This window comes from Pongo pygmaeus, chromosome 19 (genome assembly GCF_028885625.2).
Source record: "Pongo pygmaeus isolate AG05252 chromosome 19, NHGRI_mPonPyg2-v2.0_pri, whole genome shotgun sequence".
Taxonomy (NCBI): Eukaryota; Metazoa; Chordata; class Mammalia; order Primates; family Hominidae; genus Pongo; species Pongo pygmaeus.
This window is the reverse complement of record NC_072392.2, coordinates 48,148,831-48,168,769: the sequence shown is the minus strand read 5'-3', so window position 1 is coordinate 48,168,769 and position 19,939 is coordinate 48,148,831. Positions and strand designations below refer to the sequence as shown.

General features: G+C 39.9%; 1 protein-coding gene across 10 annotated transcripts in view; it reads right to left on the bottom strand.

Annotated features, from left to right (window-relative positions):
• Positions 1–19,939, bottom strand: part of RHOT1 (ras homolog family member T1) — an 83,063-nt gene that overhangs the window by 23,414 nt on the left and 39,710 nt on the right. For all 10 annotated transcript variants that reach the window (XR_008495238.2, XR_008495239.2, XM_054459962.2 and 7 more), the window contains exons 7-14: positions 18,128–18,236; positions 17,715–17,816; positions 10,084–10,182; positions 9,145–9,253; positions 8,282–8,402; positions 3,345–3,429; positions 2,826–2,971; positions 1,325–1,425 (exon numbers count right to left, since the gene is read on the bottom strand). Coding sequence is in view for 8 of the 10 variants with exons in the window: in XM_054459962.2 (XP_054315937.1) it covers positions 1,325–1,425; positions 2,826–2,971; positions 3,345–3,429; positions 8,282–8,402; positions 9,145–9,253; positions 10,084–10,182; positions 17,715–17,816; positions 18,128–18,236 (872 nt within the window). In the remaining 2 variants the exon portion in view is untranslated. The remainder of the gene's footprint in view (positions 1–1,324; positions 1,426–2,825; positions 2,972–3,344; positions 3,430–8,281; positions 8,403–9,144; positions 9,254–10,083; positions 10,183–17,714; positions 17,817–18,127; positions 18,237–19,939) is intronic.

The window sequence follows — 19,939 nt, the reverse complement described above, 5'->3', positions numbered from 1 at the left end:
TATTTCAAATCTGCACTCTCTTGGAGCTGGATCCATAAAACGGAAAGGGACACACACTTTGGGGTTAGCCGTCCTTTCAAATGTAAACTGTAAAAGAGGCATGCCACAAAACAATGCTGTATCATCAGGACAGCAGGCATCCCTTCCTGAGGTAAAGAGACCTCCTTAGAGCCGGGTGCAGTGGCTCACGCCTGTAATCCCAGAACTGTGGGAGGCCAAGGGGGGCAGATCACAAGGTCAAGAGATTGAGACCATCCTGGCCAACATGGTGAAACCCCATCTCTACTAAAAATACAAAAATTAGCTGGGCATGGTGGTGCACGCCTGTAGTCCCAGCTACTTGGGAGGCTGAGGCAGGTGAATCGCTTGAACCCAGGAGGCGGAGGTTGCAGTGAGTCGAGATCTCATCACTGCACTCCAGCCTGGTGATAGAGAGAGACTCCGTCTCAAACAAACAAACAAACAAACAAACAAAAACAACCTCCTTAGGCTATACCTGAAGACTGAACTACAACAGACCTCACCAGAGATACTAGTGATAGTAGAAAAAAAACCGAAAATGATAAAAATATATAATTATGGGATAGTTAAATAAGTTATAGAACATCCATATTGTGACACATTATTTAACATTAAGAGATATAAAAGTATACCTATTGATACAGAAAAATGTCCACAATGTGCTGAGTGAAAGAACCTCATGGCTGGCTAGTGACTGTTTTCTTATTCTCTAGAGTTGAATTAAATACTGTCTAATTGGTTAAGTATTTTAAAGGGTACCTGCTCTGTCAATTTAAGAAAGGCTGTCTTCTTGTGCTAGGGCTTCCTGTAAGATATGGCAGATTTTCCACCAACAGGGATATAAGAAACTCTTGAAATGATCAGTTCCTTAACTTGCTATTTCCATACATATGGTTTACTTTAAGTGGTGGACATTGCTTGGCAAGAATGCCTGGCTTACAAGATTTGTGAAAGCTGTATTAATACAGAAAACAGTTAATACGCATTATTTTTAATGTTTAAAGGAAATTAAAATGCAAGATCAACTGGTAAATCCTTTAATGCCCACAGCTCTTCCTCATTTTCATCAGTGGAGTAACCGCAGGGAGTAGACTTGAAGCAAAGTCTCTACTCTTTCTTTCTTTTCATAAACAATAAAATCAAGCACCTCAACACAAAAGAAATGATCTGATCACAAGGAAAACTAATAGAGTGTAGATGGAAGACTAATGAAGATGAGTTTATTCTTACTCTTTGTTACATTTGAAAATGGAGTCTTAAAAAACATCTCTAATCATGAGCTGAACAGTATCTAGATACTTACCTGTAATAGCTGAAGCTTGAGACTCTTGCTCAGTCAATATTGAATAGCCTAGATAGCCCAAATACTCCAGGCACCGCTGTACATCTAAATAAGTCGTGAGTCTATGAAAGAAAAGAGTTTAAAATGTGAAAAGTTCCTAAATGAATATTTATGGGAAAAAAAGCCAATAGCTAAAAAAATTTTATGCACCAGACCTAGATAATTTTTGTCCAGACTACTTTAATTTCCTATGTGCCCAACCATAGTTCTTCTTACACTGCCATTCTTTTTTTTTTTTTGAAAGACAGGGTCTTACTTTGTCATCCACGCTAGAGTGCAATGGCACAAACACGGCTCACTGTAGCCTTGACCCCCTGGGTGCAAGTGATCTTCCTGTATCAGCTCCCCAAGTATCTGGGACTACAGGCATGTGCCTCCAAGCCTGGCTCATTTTTTTTTTAATTTAAAAAAATTTTTTAGTAGAGACAGGGTTTCGCCATGTTGCTTAGGCTGGTCTCGAACTCCTGAGCTCAAGTGATCCATCCACCTTGGCCTCCCAAAGTGCTAGGATTATAGGTATGAGCCACGTTGCCTGGCCCTACACTGCCATTCTTAAGGCAGAGAAGAAAGGGAGAAGAATGCAAAATGGTGGGTAATTCCTCTCTCTACTCCATCTGCCCAGAAACACCAAGGCTACAAACCTAAGTGGTGAGTGGCTGGTAAAATCTAGACAGAGTGGGGATATTTTATGCGATCTACCTTCCAAGTTAAAAACAAACCAAAAAAAACAACCTCCTTAGGCTATACCTGAAGACTGAACTACAACAGACCTCACCAGAATACTAGTGATAGTAGAAAAAAAACTGAAAACGATAAAAATATATAATTATGGGATAGTTAAATAAGTTATAGAACATCCATATTGTGACATTATTTAACATTAAGATATATAAAAGTATACTTATTGATACAGAAAAATGTCCACAATGTGCTGAGTGAAAGAACCTCATGGCTGAGGCAGGAGAATGGCTTGAACCAGGAGGCAGAGTTTGCAGTGAGCCAAGATCGCGCCACTACACTCCAGCCTGGGCAACAAAGTGAGACTCCATCTCAAAAAAAAAAAAAAGAGTTCATTAAAAACAAACAATAACAAAAAAAAAAAGTCTTCAGTGTCAAGTAAAATATGCTTCACCCCATATCCTGAAAGAGTAAGAATTGTGCAATAGCAATGACATTTCCAATTCCCTTAATCAAACAAAAAAGTGCTAAAATGTAGTTCAATTTTCATATAAGACTTACTACTTTTTCCCTGTACATCATCCAAAAGAAAACAATCCCTTCCTGATAAATTTATAGAACATTTATAGTTCATCTTAGAGATATCAGCAGCTAATCTTGCTTAGAGGCAATTATGATTGAAGCATTTCATAAGGCCTGACAAGCTTACAAAGTGACAAATGTAATACACCATAATTTTAAACTATTTGTAACTCTAGAGGAAAGAGGTGAGCTCTATACTCACGTCCACTGGGAAAGGAATCCCTGGTAGGTTATCCAGCCTCTTTCATTGGTACAAACTGTGTTATTCACATCTGGCCCCCAAGGTATGTAAGGGAAAACTTTAAATAAATCTTTAAGCTCATCAGGTGACAAAGCACAGTCTCTATCCTGAAGAAACACAAGGATACAGAATGTTTAGATATCTAAGATAATAATTCCCAACTCAAAAGCCCTCCAATCTAGTAAAGCTATGCTTTTTAAAACTACTTAATAAATGACAAGAAATTTTACATTTTATCAAGAAAATTCCTCACATGTATGTAAGAAAACCTATAAGAGAGTCTATCAGAAATTAGACATTTTCATCTTGAGAAAACAACAAAGGTAAACAGCAGAAAATATTTTTGCGAATTTAACTTAAAGAGGTTAAGCAGTTTTTGGCTATGTAACATACATGTCTCATAGCTCAGGGAACAGAGTTATATCATCCATAGAAAAATATTTTACTATATATTATGGAAAATTACAGCTAAAGGCTTACCAAATCATGCTTGTCAAAGGTGCTTTGGAGAAACAAATATGCATGATGATTTAATTCAGTAGTGCAATCAGGAGGTATTTTCAGCCTGTTGAAAAAATTCAAGAGTAAAATAAATCATTAATCAAATTTTAAAATTTAAGAAATTAATATAAAATTGCAACAAGTCTTTTGTGAGGTAACACCATTTACAAGAATATCTTCACTTGGTATCATTTAGACTTTCCCAAGGAAACTCTCTGGAGTGATTTTGACACTCTTCAGAAGAGTCATAATAATGCTCGTTCCAAAGTAACATTTTCTTTTTTTCTCTTTTTTAAATTCAGACAGGGTCTCACTCTGTTGCCCAGGCTACAGTGCAGTGGCACGATCACAGCTCACTGCAGTCTCGACCTCCTGGGCTCAATCAATCTACCCATCTCAGCCTCTTGAGTAGCTGGGACCACAGGTGCACACTACCATGCCTGGCTAATTTTTGTATTTTTGTAGAGATGGGGTCTCACCATGTTGCCTAGGCTGGCTCAAACTCCTGGGCTCAAGCAATCCACCCACCTTGGCTTCCCAGTAAGTGTCGGGATTATAGGCATGAGCCACTGTACCAGGCCCATTTTCTTAGACATCAGAAAAGCAGGTTAATATAAAAAATTTACAAATAATACTGATTTACCTGTCATGGGTTTGTTCTTCCTACAAATTTTAAGTCATACTTATGAGCTTCATATTAATTCCAATATTGTAATGAGTTGAAAATGATGCAAAGAGAAGTTATTCCTACCTGACTTGACTTTTTGGACCCACCCTAAATTCCGTTTAATAAACATTAACCAAATGCACTGAGTGCTGGGCATGGTGACTCATGCCTGTAATCCCAGCACTTTGGGAGACCGAGGCAAGGAGGATCACTTGAGCCCAGGAGTTCAAGACCAGCCTGGGCAACAAAGTGAAATCCATCTCTACAAAAAATTTTAAAAATTAACTAGGCATGGTGGCACATGCTTGTAGTCCCAGCTACTGGGGAGGCTGAGGCAGGAGGACAGGTTAAACCCGGGAGGTTAAGGATGCAGTGAGCCATGTTTGTGCCACTGCACTCTAGCCTGGGTGATAGAATGAGACCCTGTCTCAAACAAACGAACATAAAAACAAACAAAAAACAAATGTACTGGCTGGGCATGGTGGCTCATGCCTGTAATCCCAGCACTTTGGGAGGCTGTGGCAGGTGGATCATTTGAGGTCAGGAGTTCGAGACCAGCCTGGCCAACATGGTAAAACCCCGTCCCTACTAAAAATATGAAAATTAGCTGGGTGTGGCCAGGCACAGTGGCTCATGCCTGTAATCCCAGTATTTTGGGAGGCCGAGGCGGGCGGATCACGAGGTCAGGAGATCGAGACCATCCTGGATAACACAGTGAAACCCCGTCTCTACTAAAAATACAAAAAAAATTAGCTGGGCGTGGTGGTGGACACCTGTAGTTCCAGCTACTCGGGAGGCTGAGGCAGGAGAATGTCGGTGAACCCGGGAGGCGGAGCTTGCAGTGAGTCGAGATCATGCCACTGCACTCCAGCCTGGGCGACAGAGCGAGACTCCGTCTCAAAAAAAAAAAAAAAAAAAAAAGAAAAAGACAATTAGCTGGGTGTGGTGGCATGCACCTGTAATCCCAGCTACTCGGGAAGCTGAGGCAGGAGAAGTGATTGAACCCAGGAGATGGAGGTTGCAGTGAGCCAAGATTGTGCCACTGCACTCCAGCCTGGGTGACAGAGCGAGACTCCATCTCAAAAAAAAAAGCAAATGTACTGAGCTAGGTACTAGGGAGACAAAAATGAGACAGGCTCCCCACTTCTAAGGAACCACAAACAAGTGGGAGGTGGACCACAAAGACATTTCTTTTTTTTTTTTTTTTTGAGATGGAGTCTCCCTCTCTTGCCAAGGCTGGAGTGCAATGGCGCGATCTCGGCTCACTGCAACCTCCACCTTCTAGGTTCAAGCGATTCTCCTGCCTCAGCCTCCCGAATAACTGGGATTACAGGCGCCCGCCACTACACCCAGCTAATTTTTTGTATTTTTAGTAGAGATGGGGTTTTGCCATGTTGGCTAGGCCGGTCTCGAACTCCTGACCTCGTGATTCACCTGCCTCAGCCTCCCAAAGTGTTGGGATTACAGGTGTGAGCCACCGCACCCGGCCCCCAAAGACATTTCAACAGAATGAGGCAGGAGCTAAGTATGTGCAAGCCGAGGATGCTAGGGAGCCACATGAAAGGGAACATCTCTGGCCTGGGGACTGGGAAAACCTCAACACTGCTGAGGAACAGTGTCATCTGAATTGAGACTTGAAGGATGAGAGGCATTAATTAGGTTGGGGTGAGAGGGAGAGAGGTGAAAATAGCATGGACAAAAGCCTGGTGTAGAAAAGAACATATGCTTGGTGGACAACAAATAGTTTGGTATTGACTTCCAGAATGAAGGCAGGGAGTGTGCATGAGGAGAACAGATCATGAATGACCTTGCAAACCATGTTAAGAAGCTTGGATTTTAGACCAGGTGTGGTGGCTAATGCTTGTAATCCCAGCACTTTAGGAGGTCGACGCGGGAGGATTTCTTGAGCCTGGAAGACAGAAACCAGCCTGGGCAACACAGGGAGACCTCATCTCTACAAAAAATTTAAAAATTATCTGGGAATGGTGGCCATGTGCCTGTAGTCCCAGCTACTTGGCAGGCTGAAGTGGGATGATTGCTTGGGCCCAGGAGGCCGAGGCCACAGTGAGCTGTGATCATGTCACACCACTGCATTCTAGCCTGGATGACAGACAGGGCAAGACCCTGTCTCAAAAAAAAACAAAAAAAAAAAAACAAAAAAACACAGCAGCTTGGGTTTTATCCTGTGTCTTGAAGGGAAGTGACAGAGCCAAATTTTTATTTATTTATCCACTATTCTAGCAGTAATGTGAAGGATAGAGGCAGAGGGTTTCATAAGGATAGAGATATTCATGTAGTAGCTCCAGGGAGTTATTTTGCAGAAAATTAAAGGCAAAGACGATAAAAAAAACTGAAAGAGATGATTAGTGTAAGCCACAATGCCATGAGACATGGAATTTCCTAACTGTCATACTTAAGAAAGCAATAAGTAGCCTCCCATAGAATTCATCTATTCACATAAATGACACAGAAAAGAAAACCTTATGAGAGAGTCCTATAACAAATTCATTCATTTAGTATATATTTATTGAAAAATCTAGGAAATTAACTTGAGCCAAGATTTAGTAACTTAGTCAAAGGAAGTTTCAATTTAGAACTGATTAATGGACTAGGAATCTAATCAGAAAGAACTTTGCTTCCTCAATAATGGAGAAGTAAAAAACAACAGTCTTTCTGAATCATTACATAGACAGCTGAAGGTGCTATGCTAAAATAAAAGAGCACTATGAAGGTAATGTGCCAATGAAAAAATGAAGAATGATTGAAAACTCTGAGGCCAGATCCTGGGAAGTCACCATCCCTGAAAAGCTCGCTTCCCTGGGGTATAGAAGAGGGATCCTGCAACAAGGTGGTCTTGTTTGGGGATGGCACTGGGTCCATTTTTAAACAAACAGAACTTAAACACAGCATTATCAAAGGAAAATAACTGGCCAGGCATGGTGGCTCATGCCTGTAATCGCAGCACCTTAGGAGGCTGAGGAAAGAGGATCATCTGAGGCCAGGAGTTCAAGATCAGCCTAGGAAATATAGTGAGACCCCTTTTCTACAAAAAAAAAGAAAAGAAAGAAAGAAAGAAAGAAAAAAAAGCCAGGCATTGTGGTGCACACCTATAGTCCCAGCTATTTGGGAAGCTCAGGTGGCAGGACTGCTTGAGCCATGGAGTTCGAGGTTGCAGTGAGCTAGCCAAAATGAGACCTTGTCTCTTAGGGAAAAAAAAAAAAAAAAGGCCGGGTGCAGTGGCTCACGCCTGTAATCCCAGCACTTTGGGAGGCCGAGGTGGATGGAACACGAGGTCAGGAGATTGAGACCATCCTGGTTAACACAGTAAAACCCCTTCTCTACTAAATATACAAAAAATTAGCCGGGCGTGGTGGCGGGCGCCTGTATTCCCAGCTACTCGGGAAGCTGAGACAGAAGAATCACTTGAACGCGGTGGGGAGGTTGCAGTGAGCCGAGATCATGCCACTGCACTCCAGCCTGGGGGACAGAGCGAGACTCCGTCTCAAAAAAAAAGAAAGAAAAAGAAAAAGAACCACAAATAGACCAATCGTTTAGGAAAATACCTACTTCAACTTAAGCTAAGAACAGGCTATAAAACTGAGGGAGAAGAACAATGTAAGAAAAATGTTAATCAACATATTTCTGAGATCTCTTGACTCTCAAAACAAGTTTGTTGTCTAGCATCTTATTTTTTCTTCCTCAGTAAAATGAACAAAAAAAGATACTTGTAGTCTCCACAAGAAGAGGAAAAGTTTGAGCCATGAGGGAATCAGTGGTTCTCAACTGGGGATAATTTCACTTCAGAGGGCACATTTGGCAATTTCTCAACAGTTTTGGTTGTCACAACTGGAAGTGTCACTGACATCTACGGATGTGGTAAACATCCTATACTGCACAGGACATCCACAACAAAAAATTGTCTGGTCCAAAATGCCTAGTGCTGAGGTTGAGACACCCTGCTATAAAGCTCTGCTATAATTCTAAAATATTTCCAATTAGCTTGAAGCCTACCTCCCTATGTGTGCTAAATCAACCTTAAAAATATTTAGCAAGTAAAATCATTACAAAACCAAAGGTGACCAGGCATGGCTCAATGCCTGTAATCACAGCAATTTGGGAGGCCAAGGTGGGAGGATCACTTGACTCAGGAGTTCAAGACCAGCCTGGGAAACATAGTGAGATCCTGTCTCAATAAAAAATTAAAAAACAACAACAACAAAAAACCAAAAAAAAAAACAAAGGTACATACAGGGGGAACAAATATTCAGGTGTCAAATCCAGGTCATCATCATAACCAAATCGTCGAAGCACAGTCCAAGTAGTTTCGTGTCTCCCTCTCTGGATAAAAAGTGTGTGTAAAAAGAGAAAACCTGAAATAAAGAAAATTAGTAAATAAAGGGTACAGAGTCACATAGGAGAAAAGCATGTAACATAATGGCAAGAACCAGATTCATGAACATACGGATGTTAGCTTTGCATTGTAAAGCTCAAAACAAAACAAAATTCACAAGTATCTCAATGAAACAGAGCTGATTTCAGAATTGTTTCACATATACACCCAGCTCAGCAAGAGAGAGCACTGGAGGAAATGGCCAACATTGCATCTCAAGGAATATACTGACATGCACAAAGTTATAAGAGAGTAGTGTTCTACAGATCTTTGAGCTTATTTTTGTCATGGAAAATTCTGGTTTTCAATCTCATTAACTTCACTGTGCCTCTATAATATATTCTCCAGGGAACATTCTATACTGGTAAATTTGACTCACAGACAAAATTCCCTAAAAATAATGACTATTTAAAGGCTGTTTATGAGTAGGAAGAATTTTAAGATACTTTTTTTTTGTTCCAGATATCTCCTTCCCTCAGGTGGACCTCTGTATCCTTGAGATCCAACCAATTTCCCTACCTCTAATTTATATTGGTAGTAAAGATGATAATCCCCAACAATGGCCTGTCCCTCCCAACTCGTAAATATCCAAATCAGACTTGAGGCATACTAGTAAATATTAACATTTCCTTAAAGTATAAATAATGCAATAAAGACCTTCACCTTCTGCAAAATTTTGAAAATATTAAGTTTCAAAAGGGGGAAAAATACCATTTACCCACCTTTCAGGGTCAACCCACTGTCAGCCACACCATCACTTATATGTTTTCTGACTACATTCTTGACATCCTCCAGAGCTTGAGGAGCTAATGGAGTGTTGAAACAAATCCTCTAGCAAAAAACATAAAAATATATTTAAAAATAAACCAGCATTAAAACCACAAATAATATAAAATGATAATCTACAAAGCAATATTAAATCCACGAATTGCAACCAAAGAAACATATACTACATTAGGAATAGTCACCACTTTTTTAAATGTATTATTTAAGTAAAACATGGGCTGGGTGCGGTGGCTCACGCCTGTAATCCCAGCACTTTGGGAGGCTGAGGCAGGTGGATCATGAGGAGATCGAGTCCACCCTGGCCAACATGGTGAAACCCTGTCTCTACTAAAAATACAAAAATTAGCTGGGTGTGGTGGCGCATGCCTGTAGTCCTAGCTACTTGGGAGGCTGAGGCAGGAGAATCGCTTGAACCCGGGAGATGGAGGTTGCGGTGAGCCGAGATCGCGCCATTGCACTACAGCCTGGGTGACAAAGCGAGACTCTATCTCAAAAAAAAAAAAAAAAAAGTAAAACATGTCATACTTAGAAAGAAACATTCCCAACTCCCTCCATCCTGTTTCTAAAACACAGGGCTCTTTGTGTAGCTATGTTATTCAAAACCAAGAAAGCAAAATGATTCAGAGTTCAGACTCCAAGTCATCCTTAACACACCCACTTTATACCATAAAATGAAGCTATCAAAATCCCCTCAATTCCGAGGCATAAGAGAGTTTAGGCATATATAGGTTGATGTGAAAGATAGTTTTATGAGAAAGAAACTTATGTTTGTAACATACTGTTCTTGTTGTTTAAGCTAACACATTTTACAGCTTTCAGCAAAAAAAAAAAAAACAAAAAAAGATACGCAAATGTCTGAAATAAAGGACCATTACCTGAAAGAAGTTGAGTTCAGCATCATTGAGAGTACCATCATTATCTTGATCAGATATTTTAAATATACGAGTAAGGGCTTTTATACAAGCTGGTTTCATCTATAAATCATTGAGAAAAGAAATAATTAATTATTTAAACTGATTTTCATAAGCCATGCTGAGAATAATTCTGATTATTTTTACATAATATCAAATACAACCAACATGAAAAAATGAACTAAAGCAAAGCCATTTACTTTATATGCAAGCCTTTTTAAGTAAATGAGGCAATATTTGCTGGGACTGATATTTGGAATGGTCAAGCTCTCCCCTCATGACCACAAATCCTCTAAGAACAGGGAAAAGAGAAGTTCATCTTTAGGAGGGATTCATTTTTCTAGTCACAGAAAGAAGAACTGTTTATTTATTTATATCTTCCCTCATTCCATAGAGGATATGAACTGACTTTTAAAACTACCAAGGACTTTCCCCTCAACTTCTGATTTCTGACCATCAACCTTCTGGTAACAGAATGAGATTTGTTTTGATCTTTCCCCTGTATGTATGTTAAAGCTGGGAAATAAAATATGCTTATTCACAAACAAGTGACAAAATTATCACTGGTTAATAAGTGTAAAAAATTTTTACTAACTTCCTAGTATAAGAATTATTTATACTTTAAAAAGAATTTTGCCTTTTGTGACTCTAAAACTTTTATGACTAATGCTGCTGGAAATATATTCTGACAATTTCCTTCATTTTTGTTTTATGATTCATCATGGATAGAATAAATATATGACTATTTTAAAATAAGGCCCACATGCTTCTACACTGTATAACCACTATAGGGTAATCACTGTCAACAATTTTGAGAATAAAACTTCAAGGAGAGCTTTGAATTTTGTCTAAGCTTGGAGATAGATCTCTTATGGTTCTACCTAAATCAGAGAAATGAGATGTCAAGGTGAGGAAAGATAAACTTATTAACTTACAAAATGGTAATGATGACAGCTTTGATCATGCTATCAAACTCAAACGCAGAAAAGAAATTCTTTAAAAAACAGGAAAGAAAATAATTATCTCCCAAACATACACAGTTAACCCCTTCTATTCTTGTTTTAAATAGGGTTTCTGGGAGAGTAATTTGATATAGTGAGAAAAAGATAAAGCTTAAGATACAAAGAGAAAGAAATGAGAAAAAGAAGTCAGACATTTAGAAAGCATTTGAGGCTGGGCGCAGTGGCTCACACTTATAATCCCGCACTTTGGGAGGCCGAGGAGTGCAGATCACCTGAGATCAGGAGTTCGAGACCAGCCTGGCCAACATGGCGAAACCCTGTCTCTACTAAAAATACAAAAGTTAGCTGGGTGTGGTGGCATGTGCCTGTAGTCCCAGTACTTGGGAGGCTGAGGCAGGAGAATCGCTTGAACCCGGGAGGCAGAGGTTGCAGTGAGCCGATATTCCATCACTGCACTCCAGTCTGGGAGACAAATAAAGACTCCATCTCAAAAAAAAAGAAAGCATCTGATGGGGCTTCCCTTATAAAAGAGTACTAAATGGACTATAACATCTATAATCACACGTGATTTATTCTTTAAAATAATGAATGGTAAGATAATGCTTCTATAAATGTGATCCTAATGTTAGTCTTTAAAGATTAATAAAAACTACATTGTTATATTTTATTTACTCTCCTTTTAAAAAAGTTTAACAATTTGAAGTTTCCAAAAGAAACAACAGCAAGAATATACAAAACAGAACCTAAAGATAACCTTTTATTTTGTCTAAGTGATTTTTCCTCACATAATAAAGGGGTACATTTTCAAAAAGTAATTTTAAGAAAAATAAACAATGCACTTTTCTTCTTTTTTTTTTGAGACAGAATCTTGCTCTGTCGCCTAGGCTGGAGCACAGTGGTGTGATCTTGGCTCACTGCAACCTCTGCCTCCCAGGTTCAAGCGATTCTCCTGCCTCAGTCTCCCGAGTAGCTGGGTCTATAGGCGCGTGCCACCATGCCCAGCTAATTTTTCATATTTTTAGTAGAGACGGGGTTTCACCATGTTAGCCAGATGGTCTCGATCTCCTAACCTCGTGATCTGCCTGCCTCGGCCTCCCAAAGTGCTGGGATTACAGGCATGATCCATTGCGCCCGGCCAACGATGCACTTTTCATTAAAGCTTGAAATGCAAAGCTAAAGAGCTCTAAGGTATTGGCCCAATGTCATATTTAAAAACTAACCACCTGAAAATGTAACACCAAAAAAGGACTACTAAAAAGTATTAAAAATTCTACTTAATAAAGCTATAAAAAATTATGGTATTTGGCTGGGCGTGGTGACTCACACACTTTGGGAAGCCAAGGCGGGCAGATTACTTGAGGCCAGGAGTTTGACACCAGACTAGCTCACATGATGAAACCCCATCTCTACTAAAAATACAAAAATTAGCCAGGCATGGTGGTGCATCCCTGTAATCCCAGCTACTTGGGAGGCTGAAGCAGGGAGAATCATGTGAACCTGGGAGGTGGAGGTTGCAGTAAGCTGAGATGGCGCCATTGCACTCCATCCTGGGAGACAGAGTGAGACTCCACTTCAAAAAAAAAGAAAAGAAAAGAAAAGAAAAGATATTATTGTTGTCTAAATAAAAGATTCTGTTATAGGCAATTTAAAGTTTGTACTTGTGTAAAACAAGGTATAGTTTAAAAGTTGAAAATTTTACCTCTCACTCAGGTCCACCTAAGAATTGAGTAACAGATGGTGGTAGATATTTTACTCTTGTGGGATGGGGGTGGTGATGAGGGATTAACAGATTAGCAGAACTAATAACAGGCCTGAGAACAAAGTAACAATTAAAAAACTGAGAACAAACTAATAGAGGGGATTTCATATACTGCTAGGCTAAGTAAGGCCTCAGAGGTAAATTCTTGTAAGAGTTCCCATAGTATTAAGACTGTTTTCCAAATTTCCTTTACCATAAATACAACACCTAGCTGAATCAGAATGGAATCTATGGGTTTTTTTGTTTTTTGTTTTGTTTTTTTCTTGAGGTGGAGTCTCCTCGCTCCGTCACCCAGGCTGGAGTGCAGTGGCACGATCTCGGCTCACTGCAAGCTCCACCTCCTGGGTTCACGCCATTCTCCTGCCTCAGCCTCCTAAGTAGCTAGGGCTACAGGCGCCCGCCACCATGCCCAGCTGATTTTTTTGTATTTTTAGTAGAGACGGGGTTTCACCATGTTAGCCAGGATGGTCTCGATATCCCACCTCGTGATCTGCCTGCCTCGGCCTCCCAAAGTGCTGGGATTACAGGCGTGAACCACTGTGCCCGGCCGGAATCCATGTTTTTAACAAGTAACACTTAGTGACTACTATGATGAGGTAAGTTTGGGAAATACTGGATTCGGAGTAAATTAGAAAGAAGAATCCTAACTAAGGAAAAGTAAAACAGGAATAAGAGTAAACTAGCATCAGATTAAGGGATAACTCAAATTAATTATTTATACCAGGAGTTGGCACATTTTCTGTAAAGGGCCACATAGCAAATATTTTAGGCTTTGGGGCCAACAGGCAAAATCAAGTATGTCATGTAGGTACTTACATAGTAAGAAAGAAATCAAACTTCCACAAAGTTTTTTTGACAAAACTCAAAATATAACTGAGTACAGTTTTGCAATACAGATTAATGCAGAATGAAATTCTTTTTGGAAGGAAAACATTTTGCTTTGTTGGGGTTCAAAGTTAGTGTTGTCCACCATGAAAATTAATTGCAAATGTTTATATGTTAACGCTGATCTGTAATGAGATTTTACGTGTCCCATCTTTGAAAATGTCTTTTTGCACAAATATATATTGCCAATACTGGTACATATCCACAACTTATGACTTTATAGAGCACAAGGTATTTATAAAATTATATTTGATTATTTTCTTGATGTTTGCCTTTTAGCGTGTCATTACACTGCAGATTAATCAATTCCAATTGAAGGTTAATGGAAACTCAATTGCACAGTTAAATGGATTACGAAATATGGAAATTTCCTTTGCATTTGCATCAAGGTCTAAAAAGATGATGCTGGAACTGTAATTTGAACCTGGAATATTTATCTGCTTTCCCATCTAAAAAAAACACTTTATTATTCTTTTCATGCTTTGGCATGATGGGTATGCAATGAATATAAATAAAAGGTCCTGGTAGAGTGATATACATAGTACCTGAAATGCTGTCTAGTGTGTCAGCGCAATTAGTAGTGCACTCAGCAGCAGTGAGAAGAGATGAGAGTAGCACATATAAGCTCTACTGAAACTACTAAACTTTGCCTTTGCAGCACACAAACAGCCACAGATAACATAAAAGAATGACCATGGCTATGTTACAATCAAACTTTATTTTTATGAAATGATAAAATTTGAATGTAATATTTTCACCTATCACAAAATATTATTTCTTTTGACTTTTTTCAATCATTTAAAAATATATGGCCAAGCACAGTGGTTCATGCCTGTAATCCCTGCACTTTGAAAGGCCAAGGCAGGCAGATCACCTGAGGTCAGGAGTTTGAGACCAGCCTGGCCAACATGGTGAAACCCCATCTCTACCAAAAATACAAAAATTAGCTGGATGTGGTGGCACATGCCTGTAGTCCCAGCTACTTGGGAGGCTGAGGCAGGAGAATCACCTGAACCCAGTGAGCTGAGATCCCACCACTGCACTCCAACGTGGGCAACAGAGCGAGACTCCATCTCAAATAAATAAATAAATAAATAAATAAAAATATAAAATGTTTCCTTAGTGTACAGACTGTGTGAAAATAGGTGGTAGGCCAAATATGGCCCATGAGTCATTGCTAACCACTCACTTATATTATAAACTTTTCCTGAAAGATATCTGCAACTTTTTATTCTTAAAAACAATACCTCTCCCGACAAACAGAATCAAAGCAACCACCTCAAGCTGGGTGTGGTGGTGTGGTGACTCACACCTGTATTCCCAGCTACTCAGGAGGCTGAGGCAGGAGGAGGCCAGGAGTTCAACACCAGCCTGGGCAACATAGCAAGGACTTGTTTCTTTTTTTTTTTTGAGACAGAGTCTCAATCTGTAGCCCAGGCTGGAGTGCAGTGGTGCAATCTCAGCTCACTGCAACCTCCACCTCCCAGATTCAAATGATTCTCGTGCCTCAGCCTCCCGAGTAGCTGGGATTACAGGTATGCGCCAATATGCCTGGCTAACTTTTGTATTTTTAGTAGAGACAAGGTTTTGCCACGTTGGCCACGCTGGTCTCGAACTCCTGGCTTCAAGTGATCCCCCTGCCTCAGCCTCCCAAAGTGCTGGGAGCCACTGCACCCGGTCCCTGCTTCTTAAAAGAAAAATTACCTTTAACAAGAATTTAAAAAAAGACAACCCAACTAAAAAATGGGCAAAGGCAGCTACGCGGAAAGCTGGGGCAGGAGGACTGTTTGAGGCTAGAAGTTCAAGACCACCTTGGGCAACTCAGCGAGACCCCCTCTTTACAAAAAAAATGAAAAATTAGCTGTGTGGTGGCATGCACCTGTAGTCCCAGCTACTTAGGAGGCTGAGTGGGAGGACTGCTTGAGTCCAGGAGGTTGAGGCTGCAGTGAGCCATGATCATGCTACTGTACTCCAGCCTGGATGACGGTGAGACCCTGTCTCTTTAAAACAAAAATGGGGGCCGGGCGCGGTGGCTCACGCCTGTAATCCCAGCACTTTGGGAGGCCGAGGAGGGCAGATCATGAGGTCACGAGATCGAGACCATCCTGGCTAACATGGTGAAACCCCATCTCTACTAAAAATACAAAAAAAATTAGCCGGGTGTGGTGGTGGGTGCCTGTAGTCCCAGCTACTCGGGAGGCTGAGGCAGGAGAATGGTGTGAACCCAGGAGGTGGAGCTTGCAGTGAGCCGAGATCGCGCCGCTGGACTCCAGCCTGGGCAACAAAGCGAGACTCCGTCTCAAAAAAAAAAAAAAAAAAAAAAAAAGGAAAGGAATTTGAATAGGCAATAGACATTTCTCCAAAGAAGATGGCCAATAAGCACATGAAAAATTACACAACATCATTAGCCATCAGGGAAATGCAAATCAAAACAATGAGATCCCAACCACATCTACTAGGATGGCTATAATAAACCAAAAAAGAAAAGTAAAATAACAAGTGTGGCAAAGATGTGGAGAAACTGGAACCTTCACACACTGCTGGTGGGAATGTAAAATGGTCCAGTCATTGTGTAAAATAGCTGCTGGTTCCTCAGTATGTCAAATATACAATTACCATGTGACTCAGCAATTCAACTACTATTTGTACTCAAAAGAATTTAAAACAGGCCAGGAGTGTTGGGTCATGCCTGTAATCCCAGCACTCTGAGAGGCTAGATGGGAAAATTGCTTGAGCCAGGAGTTTGAGACCAGCCTGGGCAACAAAGTGAGATCCTGACTTTACAAGAAAATTTAAAAACTAGCTGGGCACAGTGGCATGTGCCTGTAGTCCCAACTACTCAGGAGGCTGAGGTGGGAGGATGGCCTGAGCCTTGGAGTTTGAGGCCACAGTGAGCTATGATCACACCACTGTGCTCCAGCCTGGGCCACAAAGTAAGATCTTGTCTCTAAATTAAAAAAAAAAAAAGGCCGGTCATGGTGGTTCACACCTGTAATCCCAACACTTTGGGAGGCCAAGGCAGGTGCATTGCTTGAGCCTACGAGTTTAAGACCAACCTGGGCAACATGGTGAAACCCCATCTTCTACTAAAAATACAAAAATTAGCTGGGTATGGTGGCACACACGTGTGATCCCAACTATTTGGGAGGCTGAGGTGGGAGGATCGTTCAAGCCAGGAAGTCGAGGGGGCAGTGAGCCGTGATTGCGCTACTGCACTCTAGCCTGGGCGACAGACTAAGGTCCTGACCCAAAAAAAAGGAGAATAGGCCAGGAGCAGTGGTTCATGCCTATAATTCCAGCACTTTGGGAGGCTGAGGCAGGAGGATCACCTGAGGTTGGGTGTTCAAGACCAGCCTGACCAACATGGAGAAACCCCATAACTACTAAAAATACAAAATTAGTAGGGTGTAGTGGCGCATGCCTATCATTCCAGCTACTCGGAAGGCTGAGGCAGGAGAATCACTTGAACCCGGGAGGCAGAGGTTGTGGTGCGCAGAGATCGCACCATTGCACTCCAGCCTGGGGAACAAGAGCGAAACTCTGAGACAGAGCAAGATTCTGTCTCAAAAGAAAAAAAACAAAAACAAAAGGAGTAGTCACATTATATTACATTGTGCCTATGTCAAAAAACTATATAAGATTTTTATTTGTGTGTGTTTTTCAGTTTGTAGATTTTATAGTAGCAAAACAAGACTATTAGCTAAGTCTTTGGAGGACTTTTTTGTTGTTATTGTTGCCAATTCTTGTTTGTTTTAATGGCACTTCCTGAAGCAGTACTTGATTAGATTCCATTGATGTAGAAAATATTACGAATATTTAATGTGAATGTCATTGAACAAGAGTACCTGGAAAATGTAATCATTTAATAAGCAATAAATTTAAATTTCAGCAGTTTAATCTCTACACAAATACTTAAGAGTTACTAAAAATCACTACCATACTAGAGTTACTACATACACATTCCAGCCCCTATAAACACAGCCTGTTACCTCCTTCTCCTCTGGGCAGTACAGGGGCCCTGTAGGATGAAGAACAGCTTTCTGTGCATAATAAAAGAGCTCTGATATGTTCTTCAGGTTTTTCGCTGAACACTGAAAAAATAAAATTAAAATTTTACACTCTGAAATCAATTATGAGAGCTAAAAACAATTTTCAAACTATCAACATAAGGCAAAGGAAAGATTCCTTGAAAAAAAACGAAAAATGCATCTTTGTGGACATCACAACATGAATGTCTAGAAAGAGCTCAGAGGCCAACTCCAACTTCTCTGTTTTATTTGGTTTACGTGACTTCACAAAGAGCAGGAAATTTATTCCATCCCACATTGTCCCCCCTATTTAAAACCCCAATTTAGTAAGAATTCATTAAAAATAAATTTTCAAATCAAATTATGAGGCATACCTCCACACAGGTTTCTATTTCTGTATACTGGTTCATAATAGGAAGGATAGTCTCCATACTACTATATTCCACCAGATCAGATTTGTTCCCAACCAATATTAAAGGCAGCCTAAAACAAACAGGGCACATTGTAATAAGGAAGGCAAAAGACATTAGATTTATATTTTAATTTACATCATAACCCATTCTAACTAAAAAGCTTTTATTTAATCTTCTCAACAACATGAACCTTCCTCTACACTCACGTCGAGCCCCCTAGATAGCACGTATTTACGCAACATGTTATCTATTGAGCACCTATTATAAGCCACATACTGCTCTAAGTATTAAGGACACAAGACAGAAGGTCCCTACCCATCCTGTTTTGTTTTTTGTTTTCTTGAGACAGGGTCTAGCTCTGTTGTCCAGGCTGGAGTGCAGTGGCAGGATCACAGCTCACTGCAACCTCAAATTCCTATGCTCAAGTGATCCACTTGCCCTAGCTTCCCTAGTAGCTAGGACTATAGGCACAAGCCACCACATCCAGCAAATTAAAAAAATTTTTTTTTTTGTAGAGAAGGGTCTAGCTATATTGCCCAGGCTAGTCTCAAACTTCTGGCCTCCCAAAGTATTGGGATTATAGGCATGAGCTACCATGCCTGGGCAGATCTATAAACCTGACCATTCCAATAGTGAAAAACAGAAAATGAGCAATAAGCAAATAAAATAATTTCCAATTCAATAAGTACTATGCAGGAAATAAACAGGGGGATAGAGTAGTGGGAAGGAGCTAGTTATGTATAGTAATTAAGGAAAACTCCCTATGTAAAGGTGACATTTGAGCCAAGGGGTGAAGGATAAGATGAAATCTGCCATGTAGAGTCAGGGAAGAGCAAGTGAGGAGGAAGGAACAGCATGTGCAAAGGCCCCAAACTGAAAAAACATCCTGATGGGGCCAAACAACAGGAAAATGCCAGAATGGCTACAGAGTACTGAGTAAAGAGAAAAAAGTACAAAATGGGGTTAGAAAGAGGATCAAAGGTCAGACACATAAGGACTTACAAGCTGCAGTAAGGAGTGTAGGTTTTATTGTTAGTGTAAAATGGGAAGTCATTGAAAGAGATTCTAAGAAAGGGGTTAACATTTTTAAATGCAGTGATTTTTAGAGCTACATACTGAAATACTTACACCATGAAAATAATGTCTCTATTTGCTTCAAAATGATCTCAATGGGAGGGGTAATAGATGAAACAAGACTGGCCATGAATTAATTGTTGAAGCTGGATAACAGGTATGTACCTCAGTATATGTTACATTTTTTCACTATCACTAACAAATTTTTAAAAATTTGTTAAATGTTTAAAAATTTTCACTATAATAAATTTTTAAAAATTTGTTAAATGTTTAAAAATTTAAAAATTTTAAAAAATTTGTTAGTGAAAATTTTAAAAAATATAATAGTAACTTGGACTAGTGACAGTGACAGTAAAGATGAAAAGGAAAATATTCAAATTTCAGATATATTTTATAAGACAGAAACAGCTGATAGGTTAGATGTGAAGACTGAGGGAAAAGCAGAAACCAAGAAAAATACTTAGGTTTTGGCTGGAAAAAAATGGGTAGATCTCAGAAGCTACAGAAGATTGAGAATGATTTTTTGTTTCTGTTTTTGGCAGGGAGTAGGCAGGGAATTAAAGATTTTGTTTTAGACAAGTTAAATCTGATAAGTCTGTGGGGAAAAATCTTAATGGGGATATTAAGGAGGACCAACCTAGTGGAGAACTGTTGTGAATCCTGCAAGAGAGCTTGGAGGGAAAGCAAATCATCCTGCTG